The sequence below is a fragment of the Oryza glaberrima genome, chromosome 9 (assembly GCF_000147395.1).
Source record: "Oryza glaberrima chromosome 9, OglaRS2, whole genome shotgun sequence".
Lineage (NCBI taxonomy): Eukaryota > Viridiplantae > Streptophyta > Magnoliopsida > Poales > Poaceae > Oryza > Oryza glaberrima.
The window spans coordinates 21,200,173-21,224,672 of record NC_068334.1 but is presented as its reverse complement, the minus strand read 5'-3'; the positions used below and the strand labels follow the sequence as shown (position 1 = coordinate 21,224,672).

Genomic DNA, 24,500 nt, shown 5'->3' with positions numbered 1-24,500 from the left:
TTAATTTTAAATGAAATATGGAATTTTAAACCACTATAAATCCAAGCCTGAATCTAAAATCTGAAGTTATGCCGGCTCACTTTCAAACTTAATTTAGCTGTGTTTGCAAGAGGTGGTTCCCAACCCAAATAGCATGCACGGAAAACAGAGCGGTCCATTAACACGTGATTAATTAAGTATTTATTTTTTAAAAAAAATAAATCAATATAATTTTTTTAAGCAACTTTCATATAAAAACTTTTTGTAAAAAACCGTATCGTTTAACAGTTTAAAAAGCACGCGCGAAAAAGATACTAGAGAGATGGGAACCATCTCTTGCAAACACAGCCCTCTCTCGCTCGGTCTGGAGCGTAAAATGTAAACCGCCCACAGAATAAACAATTTACTACTCTATCGGTTCCAAATTATGAAGATTCCTAGATTATTCAGCATAGAGATTAAGGTTAATAAAAAAGACGAGGTAATTGACAAAATTTGACTACCAGAATTGCATGTATTTTGGAAGAGGAGTGCTACATATCAGAAACTTGAGCTATAGACAGAAGGGACAGGCACTTGGCAAAGATGAATAAACAGCAACTGCAAAGAACACTCCAAACATCTCCAGCGCGCACGAAGCCCAACTGGAGGGAGATGATCAACATTTCATATCAGGAACAATTAGCTCTCCTACCACCTGTCACGAATCAAATTTCTGAATTCCTAACACGCACGCAAACAAAACACACGCGCACCAGTCAGTGAATGTCACTCTCTGAACATTGAACAAAGTTAGTCCTTGAGCAACCTTCTCTAAAGTATTCTAAAAGTCATCCCCTCTCTCTCTCTCACTGTTTTTTGCTACTTCTTGTGGCTGCACCAGAAGAGGCAGCCTCTTCAATTGATCTGAACTATCCAAGTGCAGATGCATCATTCATTCTATTGTCATGGAAGCTCTTGAGCAGAGATGACATCAAGAACAGGAAATCACTTGTCAAATGGTGGGTTCTTCTGAAAAGTCCCGGGAGCAAACACCGGGAAGGAGCCCGTGCGTGCTCTCTCACCCCGGGTATCACGCTGGAAGGCATTAGGAGGATCTCTACTTCCATCAGGTCGTGCTCTTGTGCCCGCTTCGCTCCTCTGAGCGTTCGTACCCGAGGTGCTCAGAATTGGCCCGCCAAAGAATATAGACTGCCCAGTGTACGTCAATCTCTCAGATGGCTGCCCTGATGATATTGCCGAGGAAGAAGCGTTTGCAGGTGCAAGATTTTTCCCATGGTTGCTTGACTCACCAATTGGATTTGCCAAGAAACGCGGGGTTCTTGCTGGCAGATCAAGACCAGGAACTGCCCTTGTCTGCGCAGGCACTGAAACATACCGACCAGCCTCCTGGTCCCAGACAACAGAGGCTCTTCGGTTCTCCCGAACATAAGATGTGGCTGACTGGAACATTGGGTTGGTTATCTGTGTGGTAGGAACAGGCGGCCGCACTATCCCTGGCACTATCCCCGGCACAGGCCTTTCAGGGGGTGGAGGTTGATGAGGAGGTGCATGAAACTGAGAATGAGAGGCAAGCTTGTGGATGTGAACCGGGCTGCTCAAACTGCTTGCAGTCTGTGTGCCAGTCTCGTAGTCATCCTGGCTTGCAAGGCTTTGGGGGTATGAGTTCTGAAGAGGAGACAGTCTCATCTCACCTCTTGATTCCTTTGTGCCGCTGTAGTCAACACTCATGCTACTCCTAACACTGGCATTTCCACTGGAGCTAAGATCACCTTCATGACCACGGCGAGCGTCTACTGGTCGGAGAACAGAGGATGATGCCCGAGCTTTTGCTGCAGCTTTCATAACCTCATTTCTATCTAGCTTTGCAAGGCTCCGGGCACTGATTTTGACAGGCTTCTTAGATTTGTTTGCTCTTTCGGCATATCCAGCAGCATCAGGATCAACCGTTGAAGGTACCATCCCAGGGTCCAAATGTGGAATCACTTCATCCTAGTGGAAAGTTTCAGCACAATTAAATTTAGCAGGGCTTCAGAAAGTGCTTACAATATCATAATTATATTGTATTCCAGCTTTGGAGCTGTAATTTAACTTCCACATAATTGCGATTTGAAAAATGCAGGCTCACCTGATCAATAAATATTCTTGGAGGTGTGCACCAAGCACCCTTGTGGTGGAGGCCAAGTGAGCTTCCAACACTGAATCCTGTTGTTGCTGAATTTGATGGTGAGTAGGTGATATGTGCTTCTTCATCATCCTCTGGTGCTGCCTCGCTCATAGCTCTCATTGCCACAACATAGTCGTAGGTTGTGATCCCCTGAATATACACAAGCGACATAGTTGAGCATGTATATCAATTGGATATGTGTTACATTACCATTTAAGAATCCTGAAGCAAACCTTTCTTATCAGTATCATGTGGAAGAAGAAAAGTTCCCCTAAAGGTATGCAGGCAACTAACGAAAGAAGTGTAAATAAACCCTGCACATAAGAAATTTCCTATTCAGTTAATTATCAGCAAAAAAAGCAATATTAAAAATTAAGAACCGGTAAGTATTGCTCAATATACATCCAATATGCAAATATGCGTTTCAATAAGTGAAGGGAATAACAGATAGAAGAGCTAACAAGACATAAAATGCTGTAAAAAATTAGAGATTCCTAAAATTAAATACATTCACAGAAGTTATGTGCAGACGACACAGTAATTTCACAAACCCAGTTTTCACACCTCACTGTGGCCTATCCTTGTGCAGTTGAAAAAGAGGATGTGAGGTGATTCAGATGCATGTTTGGTTCTGGTGTCACCGGCTCACCATCACATTCCTCTCCTTCACTGTAAGCTATAACGATGAGGTGCTAAGAATGGGGTTTGTGAAGCAATTGCGCACATCACTTGTAGTTCTATTTAGTCGCTAAGTTGTGGTAGCTCATCAGTCATCAGATATCAGTGGAAAGATGCTTCTACAGATGACTCCTTATAACCAAGAGGAGATTCATAAACACTAAAAGCTACAGGATAAAAAATCGTATGATACTTACCACTATAACAGCAAATGGAGCACGAGTCATGCCATTCCCAAGCTTGTCCTGAATGTTGCTCAATGCATTCTTATCAACAAAGCATAGTACAATAACAGCAATGCCCACTCCAAATTCAATTGCAAGCTGTCACACAAGAGGCTAAATATTCAGAACAATTCAAGAAAAGAAACACTCTACAACACCTGTATAACAACTTAGAAAAGGATATAAACAAGTCAGCATTACAAACCCAGAATAAACTGATTGCCATAAGTGAAATGAACGTGAAATAGTTCTTCCGTCCAACACAGTTATTTAGCCACTGCCAAAGACATCCATATCAGCTATCCAAAATTTAACGTTGCAAGATTGCATCCCAAGAAAGTACAAGAAAATTTTACCCGACAATGATGATCAAATCCATCAACACATTTGTCACAACTTCTGCAGTGTTTACTGAATTTGCGAACCTGCCAAATAATTTTGTACAACAAGAGTTATAACACAAAAATCAAATAAGTTTACTGAATGATGCATCCCCAGAAGATAGATCAACATACCTCGGCATTGCATAATGTGCAAAACAGAGCTTCTTCACCATTAGCTGCTTGTTCTGACTCATCAGGCTTCCGGCAATCCTCCATGACAAATAAAGCACACAGAAGCCCACCAAGAAAGTAACAGCTTGATCTTTTTTTCGGCAGCTGTGAGCTCAGATTTACGTTTGCGTCCCTTGTAGACAAACCTCGCTGATTAGAATGGCCATCAAGAGAGCTTCTACAAGTAGATGTTGGAGACTGTGTGCCGATTGTGATATTGCCTTTCTGGGGCAAATTTATGCCTTGCAGCCCATCACTGTTGGCTGGTACATTAATAAAGCCATCCTCAAACTTTGACATGATCCCAGGATCAGCAGGGTTAATGCTAGTGCACCGGATGTAAAGGATGAAAACAGCAAATGCCTGAAAGTGGTGTATAGAGAAATGTTTCATGATACCACAAGATAACCCTTTTCAGATATGAGAGACATGAATAAAGACCATTCGGCAGGCTTACCACAGGGGTATAAACACCTATAGCAACATACTCAAGGATTTGCTTTCCAAGAAATGGTGCAAAGAAGGCATAGAACGCGACCACCAGAAGGAAGAATACCACAATTGCAACAATCTGCCAAAACTCAAAAGGATAGTATAAATCAGTTATAAACTATTGAAGAAACAAGAACAGACGCTGGTGCAGTTTGGAGCTGTTTGAAGACCATAGTACATGGTGCAGGAAAACACAACAGTTACTGCATAACGCCTATGAGTAAAATTTTCAGTTCCCCAGAAAATAATACAACTTGAGGGAAATAGTGTTTAAGAGGACCCAAAAATGAAAGAAAAAGGACTAATGGATATATCTAACTATATATTAGAGACCACAAGTGTCAAGCCCTGGCAACATCACTGTATTTCTTATCTGTTAATTACTTATGTGTTTTATTTGCAATAGATCTGAGATTAATGCATGGGTTGAGTATAACATTATGAGAATAAGCAAAATTTGAACTTCCCTGTTAACATGGTCTAAAACCCATGATGATGTGTCAAGGCTACAGGTGCAAGATTATTCAAGTCATTCTCAATTCTCAAAGATATGCAAAAGGCAAGAATACATCTGACCAGACACTAGCTAGTAACATACGAATGTAGATGATAAGATGGCATGGCAATGTTGTCTGGAAGAGACAATTAACTAGGTACCCTTGTTGAAAACAGAAGCAAGCCACGAACCAATCACATAACTACAGCAATAGCAATCTAAATATTACTTTAGATGGAAAAATTGCCTATGCTAAGAAAGTTTACCTAACATGGAATTTTCGACAGGTGACCTTTCACCACACAAAGAACGGACACTTTTAACATGTACGTAGTCCGTGCGACTACTAAACCTAATTACCTACATGCATATGTTCCAAACGTGCGATATGATGCTTTGAAGAACTCGCGGAAACAGTTTTGGAAGTTTATTTTTCCATGGTTTCCCAGAAGATACTTAGGTGCTACTGAGCTAGCAATTCTACAAGGCAACACAAGAAAAAATTGGCGAAACATTGCATCATTGAATTACAACCCAAAAGCAACAATAAAATTTGCAGCATGTTTAACCCACTATAATCGATCCCATTGAACATATATTTGTCTCGCCAAATCACCATCAAGGAGAACTTAAGCATGTACGGAAGCAAAACGTTCTTCCTACCCTCATATAAAATCATTCCTCCAGCCTCCCCCAGGCTCAAGACACACAAAAATAACCAATTGCGTGATGCAGGAATAGAGCAAATTATGCAACTTTGTGCATGCATTCATTCACTCATCATCAATAATAAGAATAAGATAATATAGCAAAACAACCTTACACTTCACATTTTAGGCTAGAGACAGATTCCTGCTTTACTGAGTTAAAACGTTCCAACCCTAATGGGAGAATCCTAACAAATCTAACACAAGAGACATAATTCGCAAAAAAATCAGCCATTTCGCAGGCATTGCATCTTAGACTCAATTCCTTATGAGACCACGCTACTTCTTCGTCTCCGCACAAGTAAACACAAGAGAATTAGGGGGAATAGGAATTAAAACCACTCGTCTTCAACTCTGTGCCGACTGTACTCGACAGATCTTCAGAATACACACAAAAAGATTGTGAATTTCTTGCAGCGCCGAGTCACAGGAACGAAATTCCGCGACGAACTAATTCCTACGGCTACTACAGATGCACGCCCAGGATCAAATCAAAACAAAAAGAAAAGAAAAGGGAAGACCAGACTTTGTTACACCGATGCAAGAACCCGAAGCGGCAAGGAAGAGAGAGAGCTTTTTGGAGGATGCAGTCACCTGCAAGGTGTGGGCGGGGAGCTGCCATCCGTGCTTCCTCGCCATGGCGCCTCCCCCGCGGCGCCGCCGTCAACCCGGCGCTCAGATCGCCGCCGTCTTCGCCGGCAGCAGCAAAAGGGAAAGAGAAAGAGAAAGACTGGTGCTTTCTGCTCCTCCTCCTCCTCAAGGGGTTGGGTAGTTCAGGAGGAGTAATAGTAGAAGTAGGAAGGAGGAGAAAAAGGCAGATTTTTCATTAAAACCCCCTCCCTCCTCCTCCTCCTCCTCCTCCTCCTCCTCTCTCTCTCTCTCTCTCTCTCTCTCTGTGCTTCCTTTCTTGATTTCTGTTGCCTTTTTCAGTGTTTGGTTTGTTGGGGAAGATTGATTGAGTCAATTAAAGGCTAGGCCTCCGGTAGTGAAGGTGATTTCAGGGATCCAATGGAGGAGTGACCTCACCTCACCTCTCTGCTGTGTTCAACCAACTTAACCGAGAGTGCGTTTAGTTCACGTTAAAATTAAAAGTTTGATTAAAATTAGAACGATGTGATGGAAAAGTTAAAAGTTTGTATGTAGGAAAGTTTTGATGTGAAAAAAAAGTTGAGAACTAAACCAGGCCTGAGGCAAACAATTCAGTTTGAAAGGTCTTTAACTCCAGGCAAACTGTTCGGTTTATATGATCATGTTTAAAAAGGTCCAAACCAAATTTTAAACTTTTTGATAAAAATTTGACTGGATTTTATCGGGAGTCAACACATCAAACGTTCTTAGCGAAAACTGAGAAAACCACCCTCCTTGACTCCTAAGCCGTGCATTCTCATGAAGCACACTGGTACTAACCAAATAATCAACGGTTGACATGTCATGGTTAAGGAGCTGTCTTTGTTCATCATCAGTACCATACTTTGCCCTATCAATGCATTGCAATTTGTTGATTTATAAAATTGGTTGCACTGCTGCACACCAAACTCAGCAAGTGGTGAAGATTTACCAAGGAAAACAGCTGTAGGGAACAGGAATCCTGCCAAAAGAAATAGAACCAACCTCCATTTTAGTATGATAGTTACAAATTTCTGGTTCTTGATAAGTTACTAGAGGATTAGGAAGATTCCCAGTTGTTGAGCACAAGAATGTTAAATTGTTAATGATCAAGTGGCCTAGCAATAGCATGCCCTCAATTAGACCAGCCTGGTACTGCTAGGGAGTAGTACTAGTATCATCATGGTCCATTGGTCCCATGCCCCTTGCAGCTAGGTAAGAGATGTGTGGGTCCCATTGTCATCCACACATACGTCCATCCTAAATTGGCTGCACTGTACACTAGCGCTGTCCTGGCGCCGCTTGACGATTTTTGGACCGAAATTCGGGCCAAGTTTGGTTTGGACAGGAGTAGGTTGTCTTGGGGGCTGTTTGGGAAATAGGGAGTTATTCTAGGTTGGATGTTTATGTTTAGACACTAATTTAGAGTATTAAACATAGACTAATTATAAAACCCATTCTATAACCTTGGACTAATTCGCGAGACGAATCTTTTAAGCATAATTACGTCATGATTTGTTAATGTGATGCTACAGTAAACTTTTGATAATTATAGATTAATTAGGCTTAAAAAATTCGTTTCGCGGATTAGCTCTTATTTATGAAATTAGTTTTTTATTAGTCTATGTTTAATACTCCAAATTAGCGTCCAAACATCCGATGTGCAAGAGCCTAAAAAGTTTTAGCCCCCATCTAAACAGCCCCTAGATTTCCCATGTTTGTATTTTTCTTAAGAAATAAACATCCTTGAATGAGAGCTCCTTCGAAACATTGGGAACTTGAAGGGATTATGGAGAAATATAATTCTAAGAAAAATTCTATGTCGTCAAAGGAATAGCTATAAAAAAAATCTTATAGAGTTCCTTCGGGAAAAAATCATTTGCATCTCTCTCTTCTGATTCCTTGTGTTTTTTATGCTACATTCAAATAGCCCTTCATGTAGTTTTTCTATGTTCTGTTTGGTTTATTGGATTTGAGGTGATATGGCTGGCACTTTAATATTGTATTATTCGGTGTTTCTGTATCTTAAGAATTAAAGGTTCCAAAGAAACCTAATGTTGATGATGGTAATGGTCTGAGTTTTCCTAAGAAACCCGCATGTTTGGTTGTTGTCTAACATTGTCACAACTCAATTTGCTGTTGGTGTGGCATGACAAACAAAGTGTGGCCACAAGTGTGATAATATTTGGCTAGAAAATGAGTATATGATATGTAGGTCCATGAAACAAGAAATTGTGGCTCGCCACAACTGAAACAAGCAAACAAACGCTAAGCTAACAATCTGTGCCATGTCTAACACGTGGTGTTGCAATGTGTGGCATCTAACCAAACAGCCCCTTAATTTTGGAAGGTTTTCTTCACATGTCTTCCTAACTTGGAAGAAGAGGGAAGAGATATAAATGGAGTTAGGCATTTAGGTCTGTCATCACTCATCAGTAACATGGTCCACGTGTTTCCGGAGCCAAATTTCGGTCAGGTTGTTGATGTCGTTGAAGGCAATTTTTTTTACTCTCGTTTTCACGGTTATCTTTTGTGTGTGCCACGAGCATTTTGCTCACTGTCACATTCGTGCTCCATACAACAATTTAGTGACTGGTTTAATCACCACTACCTTGTGCTCCCTCTGTCCCACAGATCTTATTGTTATTTAATAAAGTATTTATCCCACAAAAATCTTATTTTTACATACTGGTCATAAGGGTCTCTTGGCCTCTATATTATTCTTTTTTTTCCTTCTCGGCTAGAGACCATCGCCCAATCTCTAATTATTTCTCTCTCCGTTTCACAATGTAAGTCATTCTAGCATTTCCCATATTCATATTGATATTAGTGAATCTAGTTATATATACACTAACATCAATATGAATGTGGATATGACTAGATTCACTAACATCAATATGAATGTGGGAAATGCTAGAATGACTTACACTGTGAAACAGAGAAAGTAGGTGCAAATATTAGTAATGAGAATTGAGAGCTTAGAAATACTTAAAAGTTCAATGAGACATGCGAACGTAGAAGCAAGCATGTCAATTTTACCAATAATTGTTTGAGGTAAAAAAATGGTTTTTTTAATTGATGGAGAGGTAGGAACATTCAGTTTTTTTTTTTATTTTCCTTTTTCTGTTCCGTCATGGCGGGTAAACAATACAGTTGCGGCAGCTCATAATCTAAATATTCTGGTGATATAAGTGCAGCTATAATAGCAAACTATTAATCAGCTATAAACATATTTTAATAAGATAAAAAATAAGAGAGAAGAGCAACGGACTATAGATCTGTAGCCAGCTGCAGCACGGATTTTAAGACGCAGTGTGTGTATGGCAGATGAAACCATATATTAATAACTATTGTATGAATTGTCTATTAGATTAGTTATAGATAAATTGTAGCTAGTAGTGGGTTATACTATGAAGCTTGCTCTAAGGGCACCCACAATGGTTATCTATAGGCTTTCTACAAGAGATCCATGTCAGCACATTTTCCTACTTGGAAGGTATTAAATGAAGAGATAAAGCAAAACTATCTACTAACTTAGAGATAGTCTATAGAAAAAAACGAGGCAATGCATGAGAGAGCTATAGATACCAATGTAGACATACTGTTAAGGTGGTTTACTATTAATCAAATTTATTGCTGAGATGTACATGTTTTATAGATAACACTTTACTTTAACATTGCGGGTACTCTAATGCAATCATGCATGATGTTTTACCAATTTTATACTCGAGTACATCGGCATCATTGCAGCTAACATCATCATTAGACTCCATGACAAGCATCAAACACATGCTGATTTAATTGAAAAAGAAAAGAAAATCTTAATGCCATGACATGGACAACTAATCTTTCCAAGAGCGCATTAGGCAGAGTCATTAGCTTTCGCCGCTCCTCAATTATTGGCTCCAAAATTTCTAAAGGCCAACCAAATGGTGCCAAATCTAGCAATTTCTCCCCACTCCACCCAGAAGAAAACCGTGAAGAAATTCTCCGGAGAGAAAAAATCCAATCTTTTCTCCCCCGAGCACACATCCCTGTCCGGAATAATGCTCCCACGCGAATTCCTAACATCTCACCATCTCTTCCTCATATCCACAAGCCAGCGTATGGGTGATGTGTTCTTGATGATCCCCAAGGACGGACCTGTCCGGCGAATCTACAAAGTGGTGAGTAGGAAATTGTGGTAAAAATCCCCCTTTTGCCGATGGTTTCGGATGATTGCTGTTCTGGGGAGAAGTTTTGATCTCGCCGGCCTGTTTTGTGTGAGCCCGTGAAGCTTCGAACCCCAGAGAATTTCTCGCCTCTTCGCATGCGGAGAGTTGCAAGGTTAGCATCTTCTTATTATCACTAATTCTGCCGCGAGAATGGCATGTACTTTCGAGCCTTTTCAATCTTTTCTATCTTCCCTTTGCTAGTACGATTGGTAATCTTCTGAATAATGTGCATCGGAATTAATCTTGAGACAGCCTTTTGTTAACCACCTGTGTTCGTTTTGAAGTGAAATAATGGGCTGTGTGATTTCCACAACTATGCGTGATTATCATCGAAATTTAGTGCCTCCATGTGAATTATGCATGAGTTGTGAGTTTCGTGTTCTTGAAAGTTAGACGTCTTACGGGTTCAGGAATTAGTATCCTGCTTGCAGTTGGCTATTTAGTTCCTTTATCTAAAAAAAAGTTGGCTATTTAGTTCAGGTTCGTAATTAATAAATACACCATCTTTCAAAATTGGGCCGTGTTTGTTTCCTGATTCCTCCTCCTGGTTTTTAAATTTTAATCCACTGTGTAGCCAGAAAAGAAGGAATTCTTGTGTTTTGCTGGTGTGCTATGGCTACCAACCGTCCTGGTATTCTGATTGGCCCTTTTAGAACCATATAGTATCTTGTTAGTTGCTATTTAGGCAGTAACCACAATGTATTTTGCTGTTCACTTGGAGGTATTTTCTTTGCAAGACGAGAAATATTAGATACAGTTAAACTAAGGTAGTTCTTGATGCCTGCAGCTTGTAAAAAACTACTGTTGATTGATCTGAAGTCTGAACCCATGGAGACCAGAACAAATGAGTATTCCCGTAAGGGGGCAATGTGGGAGCTGGAAAGGAATCTTGATCAACCCATGGATGCAGAGGCTGGAAGACTCAGGAATATGTACAGAGAAAAGGTGATTGTCATATAAGAATATGTCTTTTTTTTTTCAAACGGTCAAGCCATTACTAACGTTTTATATAAAGAAGAAGGTGTTCCATTTTAAGGAGAAAAAGGGACCCTTGTTTTAACAAAGAATTTGGCGCTTTAACTTTTAGTGAAGTGTCAATATTCTTCATCATTCATTAATTTCTCTGATAATTGCCTTGGATGTTGGTGATACTAGTTCAGTTGATTTTAGATGTTGCCTAGGATACATTTTAATGGCATACAGATTCTGATTTTTTTTTCACGAATGGACCATTGAAGTATTCTTGCTAACTGTTCTTCCCCAATTCCTTTATGCAGACCTATCCAACAATTTTACTGCTACGGCTAGCTTTCCAAAGCCTTGGTGTGGTATTTGGAGACTTAGGCACATCACCTCTATATGTTTTCTACAATATCTTTCCTCATGGAATAGAAGATACAGAACAAGTTATTGGAGCACTCTCTCTTATAATTTACTCCCTTACACTCATTCCACTTGTTAAATATGTTTTCATTGTCTTGAGAGCAAATGACAATGGCCAAGGTAAGAGTATGTCTTGCTTCCTTGAAAGTTTTTTTTTTCTTGAGTTATTATTTATTGAAGACCCAAAATCGTACATATGTGATGCGTCTTATTTTGGTAGGTATTAGGAACTTAGGGTATGGCCATACAACTGAAATTCTGGACAATGTGTTCTTTTATGTAGAAGAAAAGATCAACTTGTATGCTCGATATCACTTTGAGACATGAAGCTGCTTCAATTATTGCCATCCTGAATGAAAGCACTAACATTCTGAAATTTTTCATACAAATACAATTTGGACTTTTGAAATAAATTAGCAATATCTCCATGTTTAAGTACTCCTACTTCTTTATTGGAAATGATAGTAAAGTCCCTGCTTTAGGATCTAGACTTCTCCTAAGATAAGTTTGCAACGTTTGTCCTAAGACAAATGGTTACTTTTTTTTAGATAATGGATAGAAATCCGGCCTCTATATCCATAAATGGATATACACAGCCAAGGTTACTCTTAGCCAACTTAGGAGTTCAATGCTATTCCTAAATTTCTTTCTGTTTCTGTATGCATTTTCCACTATGAATTTCGACCTACTGAGCCTAGTGGGTTATCTGAAATTTCAGGAGGAACATTTGCCCTTTATTCACTGCTTTGCCGTCATGCAAAGATAAATATTATTCCAAATCAACATAGAACCGATCAAGATCTAACAACATACAGTCACCGCACATATGAAGAGAAGTCTCTTGCTGCCAAAATCCAAAGATGGTTAGAGGGGCACCAATTCAGAAAGAATTTAATTCTTATTCTTGTACTATTTGGAACTTGTATGGCTGTTGGAGATGGAATACTCACTCCTGCCATATCAGGTTAGACCACCATGTTTATTATTTCTCTAGTATCAGATTCTGAAAAAAACGTGTTGTTAGGTGAACCTGAAGCTGTTGCTCTCACAGAAACAGTAAACCAGCAACGTCATAATATCCTGTCCGTTGCCCATTAACCACTGCAAACATTCACCACAAAAAAGCATGCTGGAGGTCACTTTGACATATTGCACCCTTTAATAGCAATTAGATGCTACCTCAGCAATAACACATTGTTTTTTCTGCTTTAAGATGAAAAACATTGATCTTGTTGGTCGAACTGCATTGCCCCTTCCCAGTGTTATCCTCTTACACACTGCTCTGAGATTACTGTCCCTTTTTACCATCTCTATTGTGATGTTTTTTATTCCATATCTGCATTGCTAACTTTTTTTTCCTGATTGACTCATAATTTGCAGTTCTTTCTGCGACTGGTGGAATACAAGTTGAAGAAGGCAGAATGAGAAATGGTACATATCAAATGTTGAAGTTACTACTCTGTTATTTTCTGTTTTCTCAGTATTCACATTTGCTGTGTTTTCTTTCAAATTCAGCTGCTCATGCAGCTCAGTCTTTACAGTATGTCAAATTGACCGTTGCTTTTATATTTCAATAGAACGACAATTTGGCAAATAGCAACCTCTAGTAATTTTTCATACTGTCCTGTGTATGCGAATGATAGGATTGACATGATAACTGCGTATCGAAGCATTGCCTTTTGTTCCAGGAGCCCTGAAGTCATACTGTATGTGCAAATAGTTTCTATGTGTTATAATCAGATCCTGCAAACAAGTACTGCCGAGAATTAGATCGATGTGTGGATAACTGAACAATTGAATTTGTTTTCCTCATCAGATGTGGTTGTAATTATCTCCGTGGTGATATTGATTGGACTGTTCAGCATGCAGCACTATGGTACTGATAAAGTCAGCTGGCTCTTTGCACCAATAGTATTTGTTTGGTTCATACTCATTGGGATTCTTGGTGCTGTAAACATTTGCAAATATGACCATTCAGTTCTTAAGGCTTTCAATCCTGTCTATGTATATCGTTACTTTAAACGAGGGAAGACTAGTTGGACTTCTTTAGGTGGAATTATGCTCAGCATAACAGGTTTACTTCTAACCTGATTTCATAGAGTGGCTTGGCCTTTCTTAACTGGCAATAACCAGAACTGGCTTTTTGGCTCATGCTGCAGGCACAGAAGCATTGTTTGCTGACCTTTCGTATTTTCCTGTACAAGCTATTCAGGTACCAATATATAGTCACCTGAAAATTTTTACACACATATAGTCACCAATTGTAGTCACACGGGTACAGAAATCTGTCTGTTTGCTGTCTTGCTAACAACGTCCTGTTACTCCTGCATACAGATTGCTTTCACTGTGGTTGTGTTCCCATGCCTTCTTTTGCAATATACTGGTCAGGCTGCGTTTATAGCTGCAAACACAAACCAAGTCAGCCATGCCTTCTATATCTCCCTTCCAGGTAATAATCAGACTATTTGAACACTGGAACCTGTCAACCGGCAATATCAATATGAATATATAAATAGTATTTTTCTAAAGAATGTGAATACATAATGACAAGTGATTTTCTGCAACAGCTCCTATACTTTGGCCAGCATTTGCCGTTGCAACAGCAGCTGCAATAGTTGCTAGTCAGGCCACTATATCTGCAACATATTCGATTATCAAGCAAGCACTTGCCCTAGGGTGCTTTCCCCGAGTGAAGATCATCCATACTTCCAAGAAGTATCTCGGCCAGATATACAGCCCTGATATTAACTGGATCCTCATGGTTTTCTGCATAGCTGTCACTGCAGGGTTCAAAAACCAATCCCAGATTGCAAATGCATATGGTAACAGCTGATAATTAAGATCTTCCCGTATATCATCTCTCCACGCAGAACTTCAAGCCTGGCTGATTTTCTACTTGTTAACTGACACTATAAAATCATGCGTAAAACAGGTACTGCTGTGATTATGGTTATGCTTGTGACAACATTTCTGATGATCCCCATCATGCTGCTGGTGTGGCGAAGCCATTGGACCCTCGTCGTCGCCTTCACCGTGCTGTCATTGCTTGTGGAGATCCCCTACTTCTCGGCCGTCGTGCGCAAGATCGATCAGGGAGGATGGGTTCCGCTGGTTTTCGCGGCAGGCTTCATGATCATCATGTATGTCTGGCACTACGGCACCCTGAAGCGGTACGAGTTTGAGATGCACAGCAAGGTGTCCATGGCCTGGATCCTGGGGCTTGGTCCGAGCCTTGGCCTTGTCAGGGTCCCCGGCATTGGCCTGGTCTACACCGAGCTCGCCAGCGGTGTTCCTCACATCTTCTCGCACTTCATCACCAACCTCCCGGCGATCCACTCGACGCTGGTGTTCGTCTGCGTCAAGTACCTCCCGGTGTACACCGTGCCACCGGATGAGAGGTTCCTGGTGAAGCGGATCGGCCCCAAGAACTTCCACATGTTCCGGTGCGTGGCGCGGTATGGGTACAAGGACATCCACAAGAAGGATGACGACTTCGAGAAGATGTTGTTCGATAGCCTTCTTCTGTTCGTCAGGTTGGAGAGCATGATGGAGGAGTACAGCGACTCCGACGAGTACAGCACCCTGATGATGACCCTCCCCAATAACCCAGGGATCAGCAATGGCGGCGTGACCGCCACCGGCACCAGCAATGTCATGGAGGTGATGAGCTGCACGTCGTCTCATGACTCCATTGTGCCGGTGAACTCCAAGTCCAACGACACAGGCAGCAGCCAGGTGATGCCGGCGTCGGGGCAGATGGCGTTCCAGACCGTCGGCGACGAGATCGCGTTCCTGAACGCGTGCAGGGACGCCGGGGTGGTGCACATCCTCGGGAACACGGTGATCAGAGCTCGCAGGGATTCAGGGTTCGTCAAGAAGATTGCCATCAACTACCTGTATGCTTTCCTGAGGAAGATCTGCAGGGAGAACAGTGCCATCTTCAATGTGCCTCATGAGAGCCTGCTCAATGTTGGCCAGGTTTTCTACGTGTAATGTAATATTAGTAGTAGTAGATTGTAAACATGCATGTGATACACTGTATCATGGGAAAGTGATTTCATCCCTCGAGGAGATATCCTCTTATTTCGTGAATGCTACCTAAGTAGTCACAAAAAAAATTTGAAATTTTTTTTGACAATACAGATCAATATGAAATAAATCACTTCATAAACATGCAAATTTAAATTCAACTTCTACAAGTTGTAGCAAAAATAACAAATATAGTTGTGAGTGTACAATAACTATTTTCAGTTTAATTTGTTCTCTTTTTTTTAACTGGTAGAAGTTGAATTTGGTCTTAAATGCTTGTAGAGTGATATATTTCAAATTAATCTATGTTGTCAATTTTTTTCAATCTTTTTAATAACTATTTAGATGACATGTAAAACGCAACGAGGATGAAAATCCACATCCATTGTATCATTCAGACCGACTTTTAAACAGATTTTTGTCTTGTTAGACCGCACGTCGCCAGCTTCCTCGTCGACGGCATGCCGCCGGAGCTGGCTCGCCGCACCAGCCATCTCGGCAACCAGCTCCCCGCTGCTTCCTCGAGCTGTACGAGCTCTACACATGGAGCGGCGCCGTGCCGGAGCAGGTGAGCGACGAGCTCCTGGAGGATCGGAGCGCGACGTCATCCCGCTGTGCGACGGGGCGGCCGGCACAAGGTGTTCGCCTACGACGGCGAGCGCGGTACCGTGGAGCGCGTGTTCCGCCGCGCGCATGCCGCAGGACTTCGATCGTCGACGTCCCGGAGGACCACCTCCAGGCCCGGCTGCCTGCTGCTCAACGTCGGCCTCCACGCCGGCGAGGGGAGACCGCAGGTGAAGCTTGGACGGCGCGGCAACACGGTGGTGAAGCGCGCGAGAGGCGTCGGTCGAGCACCACGACGGCAGCAACCGGCGGCACGCTGGACATGTTCAAGCGACTGGCCGCTAGCCGGGGAGCCAATGAATAAACTTTAATTTGGTTCTGCAGGGTTCCTGCTGCAAATTCCGAATTCCTTCTCATCTACTACATATTACTACTAGAAAATAAGCGCGCTCGTTGGCGCTCCATTTTCAGAGCCCATGTGTAATCTTTTTTTTTTTAACGACTCACACTAGATGGTACGAAGTTCTATTGATAGAGTAGGAAAAAAAATACAAAATTATAACCCTGGAAGATTGTAAACAGGAAAAACGAAAAAATTATACCACCACCCATACACTGATAGCACCAGCACACATATCCAAGAGAAGGCTAGCATCGGACCGGCCGCCGCTAAGCGTGACCGACCGCCGCTAAGCCAACAACGGAATATAGCTGAGATCACCCAAAACCTGACCCTTACAACAAACACAAAGCCCAACTCTATTCAAATCTTTAGGATTTAGGGAGAGAGGGTGAGAAAGAAGATGGAACACCTCTCCCCTCTAGGGCCTTCGACATGATCAACTTGTAGAAACTAGGACGCCACCACAAGAGGATGAAAATCTAAAACGTGCTTGCATCAATTGCTCGGGGGGGGGGGGGGGGGTTGGGCAAGGGGATGCCTAGATGACATCTCCAAAGAGAGAAGAGACGAAACACCGCCTCCACCGTCCGTTAAGGTCTCAAAGAGAGCCGAGACTGAGCTTTCACCCGACAGCCACCCTTGAGGGGTGAGACGGCACGACAACACCCTCAGGAGGGGAATGACGCTCGAACATTATCGTTGCCGGTCCGGCCAAGGCTGGGCTGGGTTTTCACCCATCGTCTACCACTTGCCGATCTACCACAGATGCACTGTTACTCCACCGCCATCTAAACCTTCGTCGGTGCGTGGGCACCACTGCACTGGTGCCCCCCACCGGCCAATCTCCACATGTTGCCACCTCATCAGGCTCCGCCTCCACCGGCGTCACCTCTCGCTGCACCGGCCGCCGCCTCCACGCCGGCCAGCCTTGTCGTGCCACACCGGCACCTCGGTTGTGCCTCCACGCACCGCGGCCAGCTCCTCCACTGCCGACTGTGCCTCACCGGCCTCCGCGGGCGCGCTGCCATCGCCAGCCGCGTTGGCCAGGCGGCCAGCCGCCATCGCTCCTGCTGGCTGCCCGCTGCCGCTGTGAGCTCTCCCGATCTGGCGGCCGGGGGTGTTGGGGGGGGGGGGCAGATCCTGATCCACCATCGGGAGGCCGGATCTGCCTCCGGTGCGACCGTATCCACTCCGCCGGACGCTCCAGCCACCGCCTCCTGCCGAGCAAGCGCCGCTTCTCCTCCCACGTCGAGGAGAGGCTCCGCCGCCGACGCGTTTTCCACGTTGCTACCTTTCCGGCCGGCCGTGCGATTTTTGGCAGCGGGCTCCAACGGCGGCGAGGTGGCTGGGGCGATGGGGGGTGGCGGCGCAGCCGGCTAGGGTTTCACCCCCGAGCCGCCTGCGTGAGAACGGCGCGAGGGAGTAAATTCCTTATTTGGCTGTTTTTGCAATTCCCAACCTCCACGTGCAATTCCAATGTGTAATCTTAATGTTGAAATTTTACCAAAATCATACCAGAGTCGATGTGCCTCTAATATTATAAAATTTGATTATTAAAAATAGTTGGTCAAAATTAGCACCTTAAAGTAAAAAAAATGTATTTTATTATGAAGGCAAGGAGTATTTTCAATGGTATATTATAATTAAAGTTGTCTGATTGGACTCTTAAGGAGACCACATGTACGGTGTACAATACTCAATATCGTGGGATCCAATTAAGCAGTACCGATACATCATAAGTACTTCCTCCGTTTAACAATGTAAGTCATTCTAGTATTTCCTACATTCATAATGATGTTAATGAATCTAGACATATATATATATCTATCTAGATTCATTAAGATCAATATGAATGTAGGAAATGATAGAATGATTTATATTGTGAAACGGAGGGAGTATATCTTACAATATGCATGCGAGAGAGTATATTACTGCGCAAACCCATTAACTGATATTGTTCATACATACATATGCATATGATCTTGTACGTACTGAAAGCTAGGCCTCAAGATGCATATATAGAGAAGTAAACGTGTAAGGGGATGCATGCGATCGACACATGCATATGCATATGCATATTCATGTACATAATGAAGGGTTCATTAATAATTAGTTTGAGCTAGCTTGTCGTTGATCTTTTGCTGAAGCTCAGTCTTGGAGAGGGCGAGGATGCGGTCTACCACCGCGAAATTATTCACCACCAGGAACGTCGGCAGCGCCTCCACTTGGAGTCTCCTCGCTAAATTCTGCATGCATGATTCATCACGCATCAATTACCAACATACATCGAATTCATTATATGCTGTTTCATGCTGATATATTCAATTCATATCTATACATGATATATACCAAATCGATCGATCTATTCTATTAAAATTCACAAATATATATGTACGTACCTTGGAATTGTCAAAGTTGAGAGCGGCGAACTTGACGTTCGAATTCTTGTCTTTGAATTCGGAGGCGACTTCCTTGAACGGCTGTTCCATGAACTTGGATGGCTCCGACCAAGGCGCCATGAACTCCAGAACCACCTTCAATTAATTTTCATTCAGCAATCAATTAATTCGTCCGAATTCAAATAAGATCTCTTCTTCATCAGATCGAGACTTTTTGGAGATAGTATATATCTTAGATCGATATATTACATACCACGTTACCCTTGAGAGAATCTATCAGCTGTTGCCATGAATCGATGGTCATCACGACAGAGTTTGAAGTACCTTTATAATATATGTATTAATTCAATACCTAGCAAAAGAAATAACTAATAAGACAGTAGCTAGGGAAAAATTAAGCAAGCGGATCGATACAGAAATTAATTAATTAATTAAGCTAATAGATAGCTAAGTCGTTAATTAGTTACCGGCCATCTTGGTGCGTGGGTTGCTTTGCTTGGGTGTGTTTAGTTGGGCTTTTCAACCTCTTTTTTGCTTTTGCAAAAGCCAAGCCAACCAAAGAACCCAAAAGCCACAGTTTGTTTTGTCTAAAGCCAGTTTTTGGTGTAGTACAAATCAAAAACATCTCTACCCCTGCTTTCATCTGTTTTTGGAGGAAAAAATTACCCACCACTACCGTTACGAAGAAAATGCTTCGATAATCTCCTCTCACATGTCTTCACGCACGGCCGCACCACTAGCGCGCAGAGGAGAGGCGCATGTCCGGCTGGCACCGCCCCTGCCTTCCGGCCGGCTGGCAGCCGCCTTCCCCGCCCGACGTCGCCCCTTCTCCTCCCGGCGAGGCGGCGAGCTCCTCCCCCACCACGCCCCCTTACTCCCGTTGCCGGCCTCCTCCCGGCGCGGCGGAGGCGGAGGAGAGGACGGCCGCCGCTCGTCCTCATCCGGCGCCGTCCTGCTCGTCCCCGCCCGGCGCCGGCGCTACTCGTCCCCTGCCGGCCGCCGCTCGTCCTCATCTGGCGCCGCCCTGCTCGTCCCCGCCCGGCGCCGGTGCTGCTCGTCCCCGGTCGGCCGCCGCCTGTCCTCGTCTAGCGCCGGCTTGCCCTGGGTTGGGGCGCGCGGAGGATAGGACAACGACGACTCCGGCGGCCACCGAGGAATCAACCCGCCCTGCTCGTCCACGGCCGGCCGCCGAGGAATCAACCCGCGGTGAGGAAGAAGATGAATGCAGTGAGGCTGCCAGGCGGGGTCCAGTCGTAAGTGAGAGAAGTTTTTCCAAAAGCCGTAGCTGATCAACCAAAAGGGCTTTTTGACTTCCTCGTAGCTGCTTTTCCAAAGCTACTTTTGCAAAAGACAGCCCACAGCTACTTCTCTAAAAGCTACAGCCCAACCAAACACACCGTTAATTCGCTCGACGCTCTCTCTCTCAATCGCTAGGAAGGCAAGGCAAGATAACTACTAAGGTAGTGCAAGAGGTGATTGGCTTTATTTATAGAGCTCAGTGGAGTTATCTAGCTAGTCCTCTGTTCTAACAGACAATATATCTTTGTAGCTTAAAACTTTATCCCATAAAAGTTACTCCCTCTGTCCCAAAATATAAGACACAACCACTTTTTTTCTATGTCTCATAATATAAGACGTATATACGTTCATACATTAAATTATCATCTCTTGGTTTTTTAAATTTTGTTTGTTTTAATTCATGTACCTTTAAGTCTCCCAATCACATTGCTTGCATGTATGGATGCGATTCAATCAAGAAGGTGATTAAATTCTTTCTTGGTCTTTGTGTTAGGAGTGTTTGTGCCTTATATTAATTTTGAGATGGAGGGAGTGTGTGTGTGTGTATATATATATATATATATATATATATATATATATATATATATATATCTTCTAGAGTGGAATCTATATATACTAAACCTCTTTAATACTATTTTAGTTTTTTTAACCATCAAATCAATACTATATCCTCTTACTCTCTCCGTATAAATAAAGGGCATAATAGTGTTTTAGTCTCTTGCGTAATTTTCCTTTTTTTTTTACTTTAAAAAAGCAATCTTTAGAAACAAAGAAACTTTAAGGATAAAAGGAGTACTTCTTTTTCTTCCCAAATTTATTTGGTCGTCTCTTAGGCTTACCACAACATAATTTGACACCTGTACATTAATTATATCATATAATTTCCTTTCTCTCGATTATAAGTGTAATAATATATATTTCACATTTAGTGAGTACGATATGTGGATCCATAGGCACAACAGAAATGTGGCTTGCCACGCCTAACTAGCGGTGTGGCAATGCGTAAAAGCAAACCAAATAGCAAGGTTCTGATTCTTTTCTTTGTGCAGTACGTACTCCTCTACTTTAATTTGGACGGCAAAAGAATAGATGCTTGCCAATTTTTCTACGTCTGGCCTTCGCTTCATTCGATTCAGCGGCTGGTCTGTTTCGTTGTCCAGCAATAGCACCGGATCGGCGTAGCGAGCGAGGCCTCTTCCACGGCCACGGCGACGTCACCGCTTCGGATTCTGCCATGGCCGATCGTCTCGGTTTGACACGCACCGCGGATCCTCTGCCTTAGAGAACGCCGGTGGGAGAGATTGGAGATAGAGGTCCCTTCGACATGTGGCTCTCACTTTTTCACTTTTATTTTCTTCAAACTAACACGAAAGCGTCACACCAATATCACATAGGACGAATACCTAGTCAAAGGAACCACCCAAAACCAAGAACAATACTACCGAGGGGCCTTATTTATACTAGTTTTTGGGACCCGTTCTATCTTGTTTTTGGGGTTCAAGGATAAAAATTAAACTATGCGATAAATTAAGAGACTTAAAGTGAGCTTATTCCAAGAAAAAAATAGGGGAACATAGATAGTGCGGTTGGGAGAAAAAGGAAAGGAAAATCGGAGGGTAGAGCGGTCTGTGAGAAGCGCATCATATTAATAACGTTTTAGCGCCCATCTGAAATATACTACTCCCTCCGTTCCTTAATATAGGGCGTAACTGCATTTGAGCCCAGTTCCATAATACAAGGCGTAGCTCCTAGTTGCATGCAGAAATTGATTAGTACCCATGGGCTCCTCTATTGAGCTGTTGCATGCATGCAGAATTAACTGTGTTTGGCTTTTAAAAAGCCCCTCTCTCTCACTGCTTCATGGCTGCAGAAGTCAGGTGCATGCTGCATGGCTCTTAATACCAGCATGACTCTTAATACCAGCGTATCTACCGGCACAAGTATCAAAATATCACACGGTGTAACTGCTGTTGAAACAGTTTTATTGGTCTTTACAATACAATACTCACACTCTATATTAAGGAACGGAGGGAGTACTACTGTACTAGTACTTATACAGTGTGTGCATACACATGTATATAATATAGTACTAATATTTATTCAAGCCATTAATTATATTATTAGGAAGTATCAATATCCATATATAGTACAGCATGCATGCATGCATTTCTTTAGTGAAATACATGAATCGATCGGCAGCGGCTAGGTGAGAGATGGTCGGTCGATCGATCAAAGATGTTGGAGCTGGGTGTCGATCCTTTTTCGCAGATCTTCCTTCTTGAGGGTAATGAGGCGGTCCACCACAGAGTATTCCTTCACCAGCAGGAACGTTGGCATCGCGTCCACTCGGAGTCGACGTCCTAAATCCTGCATACATACATACATATATACAAGGCTATTAATTAAATTCTTATATATCTACTCCAACCTAGCTACGTACGTACTACGTACTTCTATATACATATATATACATACATGTGTATTTACGCACGTAATGAAATACTCCTAATATTTTGGTCAAAGTTAACTTTTACAATTCCTACCATCCATTTTGTTTAATAAGTTATTAGTTTATAAAATCTAAACAATTATTTACAATATTGTGATACTAGTATTTTGCAAGAAAAATCGATCTACGCGCCTATCATGTCCTTTATTTGTAGGTAATCATGCATTTGAGAAACTATTGATAATCGGAGCATTAAAAGCTAGTTTGACCAAAATCTGACTCATCTAGAGTTTAAAACGAGATATATACTGCTCGGTCGAAACTTAATTGATTAATTTCTCAACTTAATTCCTAAGTACAGTAATTATATAAATAAATAAATAAATAAATAAATGTTCACGTGCGTACCTTGAACTTGTTGAAATCTATCGTGCATAACTTGACGGGCTCCTGCCCGAGTTCGATGGCTAGCTGCCTGTACGGCTCTGCCATGGATTTGCATGGCTCGGACCACGCTGCCATGAACTCCAGCACCACCTTCAATTTAATTTATTTTTTAATATTATCATTCATCAATTTTTTTTCTCAAAATTAAACCAACCTATAGCACTCCCTCTGTGTTTTTGTTTATAAAAAGTTTGAACTAACCAACATCAAATATTTAGGAAAGGAGATAATACTATATACTTCTTCTGTCCCATATTAGAGGGCGTCAAAAAAAATTGGCTTCCGAACTTGTGTGTTGGTATCATCGGTGTGTGGGTAGTGGTATTTTTTTCTTTTTTCTGGTTACAACCCTCCAGGGTTGTAATTTGGATTGTAATTTTGTAATTTTTTTCCTACTCTATCAACAGAACTTCACACCATCTCGTGCGAGTCGTTAAAAAAAAGGCTTTGTCCTATATTAAAAGGCGCTATGTGCTTTGTGGTCTAATATTTTCCTTTTTTAAAAAAAAATCGACGAGTGCCAACTTCATTGAATAAAAGAGAAGGAGTGGTCTAATATTTCCATCAGTGCCCTTCTCAGCTGGTTCACATGCATATGCTTGTGGCGCTTTGATGCTGGAACAATGCATGCATGCAACCGAAGGAAAGGATGAGTCTGCTTGCATGCACGTGGAGGAGTCAAATTAATTAACTATGCATGCGAGATTAATTGGGGGCACATCCGGAAGAAGCAGTTGCCCGCGCCCATGCCTTGCTATGTGAGAAAAAAAATTACGCCCTTTAATATGGGACCGTCCTATTTGACATCCTACTTTGATTTTTTTATAACATATTTAACCGTTCATCTTATTTTAAAATTTTTGTGAAATATGTAAAACTATATGTATGAATAAAATTATATTTAATAATAAATCAAATAATAGGAAAAGAATTAATAATTACTTAATTTTTTTAATAAGACGAACAGTCAAACATGTATAAAAAATCAACGACGTCAAATATTTAGAAATAGAGGGAGTATTATTTTAAGAAAAAAAGAAGTAAGTTACGTAAGTCGGCTTACCAGCTTCTTTCCATCATCATCTTTCAGACATGTCATCAATTCTCCAGGGTTATTGATCGTAAAAACGGTGCCGGTGCCACGATATACTACACATATAAATATATAAACATATAACGTACATATATATTCCCCATAAACACAAGGCATGCAGTACGAGATATACTACAGTATGTACTAATATAACAAAGAAACTAATTAAGCCAGCTGCTAGCTAGCTAGGCAGAAAATATTAGTAACTCGTAGCAGGGAAGGATTAGTTACGTACAGGAAGCCATCTTGGCTTAATTAACTGTTTCGCTGGATGTTAGATAGCAAGGTAGGTCTCGCCGGCCGGGATGGAAATTAAA

The 24,500-nt window shown here is 42.0% G+C and overlaps 4 protein-coding genes across 5 annotated transcripts; 1 reads left to right on the top strand and 3 right to left on the bottom strand.

Annotated features, from left to right (window-relative positions):
• Positions 1-546: 546 nt before the first annotated feature.
• LOC127784316 (probable protein S-acyltransferase 19) lies at positions 547-6,147 on the bottom strand. The gene is made up of 9 exons (XM_052311535.1): positions 5,892-6,147; positions 4,060-4,173; positions 3,564-3,965; positions 3,405-3,473; positions 3,254-3,325; positions 3,022-3,147; positions 2,380-2,460; positions 2,108-2,296; positions 547-1,971 (listed from the first exon to the last, which is right to left on the bottom strand). The coding sequence occupies exons 1-9, from the start codon at positions 5,934-5,936 to the stop codon at positions 967-969; spliced, it is 2,103 nt and encodes a 700-aa protein (XP_052167495.1). The 5' UTR covers positions 5,937-6,147; the 3' UTR covers positions 547-966.
• Positions 6,148-9,844: 3,697 nt separating this feature from the next.
• On the top strand, positions 9,845-15,583 carry LOC127784762 (potassium transporter 18). Of its 2 annotated transcripts, XM_052312130.1 has the most exons (10): positions 9,845-10,229; positions 10,905-11,062; positions 11,395-11,620; positions 12,219-12,464; positions 12,881-12,931; positions 13,317-13,574; positions 13,660-13,712; positions 13,835-13,949; positions 14,068-14,322; positions 14,433-15,583. In XM_052312130.1, exons 2-10 carry the CDS (start codon positions 10,946-10,948, stop codon positions 15,491-15,493), a joined length of 2,382 nt encoding a protein of 793 aa, XP_052168090.1. In that variant the 5' UTR covers positions 9,845-10,229; positions 10,905-10,945; the 3' UTR covers positions 15,494-15,583. The 2 variants fall into 2 exon arrangements, with proteins under 2 accessions (XP_052168090.1, XP_052168091.1); XM_052312131.1 differs by lacking the exons at positions 9,845-10,229; positions 10,905-11,062; positions 11,395-11,620; positions 12,219-12,464; positions 12,881-12,931 and adding an exon at positions 13,192-13,206.
• Positions 15,584-18,394: 2,811 nt separating this feature from the next.
• LOC127785116 (thioredoxin H2-2-like) lies at positions 18,395-20,333 on the bottom strand. The gene is made up of 4 exons (XM_052312539.1): positions 19,566-20,333; positions 19,149-19,247; positions 18,896-19,030; positions 18,395-18,742 (listed from the first exon to the last, which is right to left on the bottom strand). The coding sequence occupies exons 2-4, from the start codon at positions 19,197-19,199 to the stop codon at positions 18,599-18,601; spliced, it is 330 nt and encodes a 109-aa protein (XP_052168499.1). The 5' UTR covers positions 19,200-19,247; positions 19,566-20,333; the 3' UTR covers positions 18,395-18,598.
• A 1,826-nt stretch (positions 20,334-22,159) lies between these two features.
• Positions 22,160-24,500, bottom strand: LOC127783678 (thioredoxin H-type 2-like). Its single transcript, XM_052310873.1, has 4 exons — positions 24,419-24,500; positions 24,154-24,239; positions 23,052-23,180; positions 22,160-22,561 (listed from the first exon to the last, which is right to left on the bottom strand). Exons 1-4 carry the CDS (start codon positions 24,426-24,428, stop codon positions 22,424-22,426), a joined length of 363 nt encoding a protein of 120 aa, XP_052166833.1. The 5' UTR covers positions 24,429-24,500; the 3' UTR covers positions 22,160-22,423.

Bases quoted from the DNA above. Each gene is read 5' to 3' on its own strand.
- LOC127784316 (XM_052311535.1), bottom strand. From the start codon at position 5,936: ATGGCGAGGAAGCACGGATGGCAGCTCCCCGCCCACACCTTGCAG. The intron at 3,148-3,253 runs GTTTGTAATGCT...CTTGTGTGACAG, and splicing joins TGGCAATCAGTTTATTCTGG to CTTGCAATTGAATTTGGAGT. The intron at 1,972-2,107 runs GTGAGCCTGCAT...ACTTTCCACTAG, and splicing joins CAAGAATATTTATTGATCAG to GATGAAGTGATTCCACATTT.
- LOC127784762 (XM_052312130.1), top strand. From the start codon at position 10,946: ATGGAGACCAGAACAAATGAGTATTCCCGTAAGGGGGCAATGTGGGAG. The intron at 11,621-12,218 runs GTAAGAGTATGT...CTGAAATTTCAG, and splicing joins AGCAAATGACAATGGCCAAG to GAGGAACATTTGCCCTTTAT. The intron at 12,932-13,316 runs GTACATATCAAA...TTTCCTCATCAG, and splicing joins AGAAGGCAGAATGAGAAATG to ATGTGGTTGTAATTATCTCC.
- LOC127785116 (XM_052312539.1), bottom strand. From the start codon at position 19,199: ATGACCATCGATTCATGGCAACAGCTGATAGATTCTCTCAAGGGTAAC. The intron at 19,031-19,148 runs GTATGTAATATA...AATTAATTGAAG, and splicing joins ATTCTCTCAAGGGTAACGTG to GTGGTTCTGGAGTTCATGGC. The intron at 18,743-18,895 runs GTACGTACATAT...TCATGCATGCAG, and splicing joins TCAACTTTGACAATTCCAAG to AATTTAGCGAGGAGACTCCA.
- LOC127783678 (XM_052310873.1), bottom strand. The intron at 23,181-24,153 runs GTAAGCCGACTT...ATTAAATTGAAG, and splicing joins ATGATGATGGAAAGAAGCTG to GTGGTGCTGGAGTTCATGGC. The intron at 22,562-23,051 runs GTACGCACGTGA...GTATGTATGCAG, and splicing joins TAGATTTCAACAAGTTCAAG to GATTTAGGACGTCGACTCCG.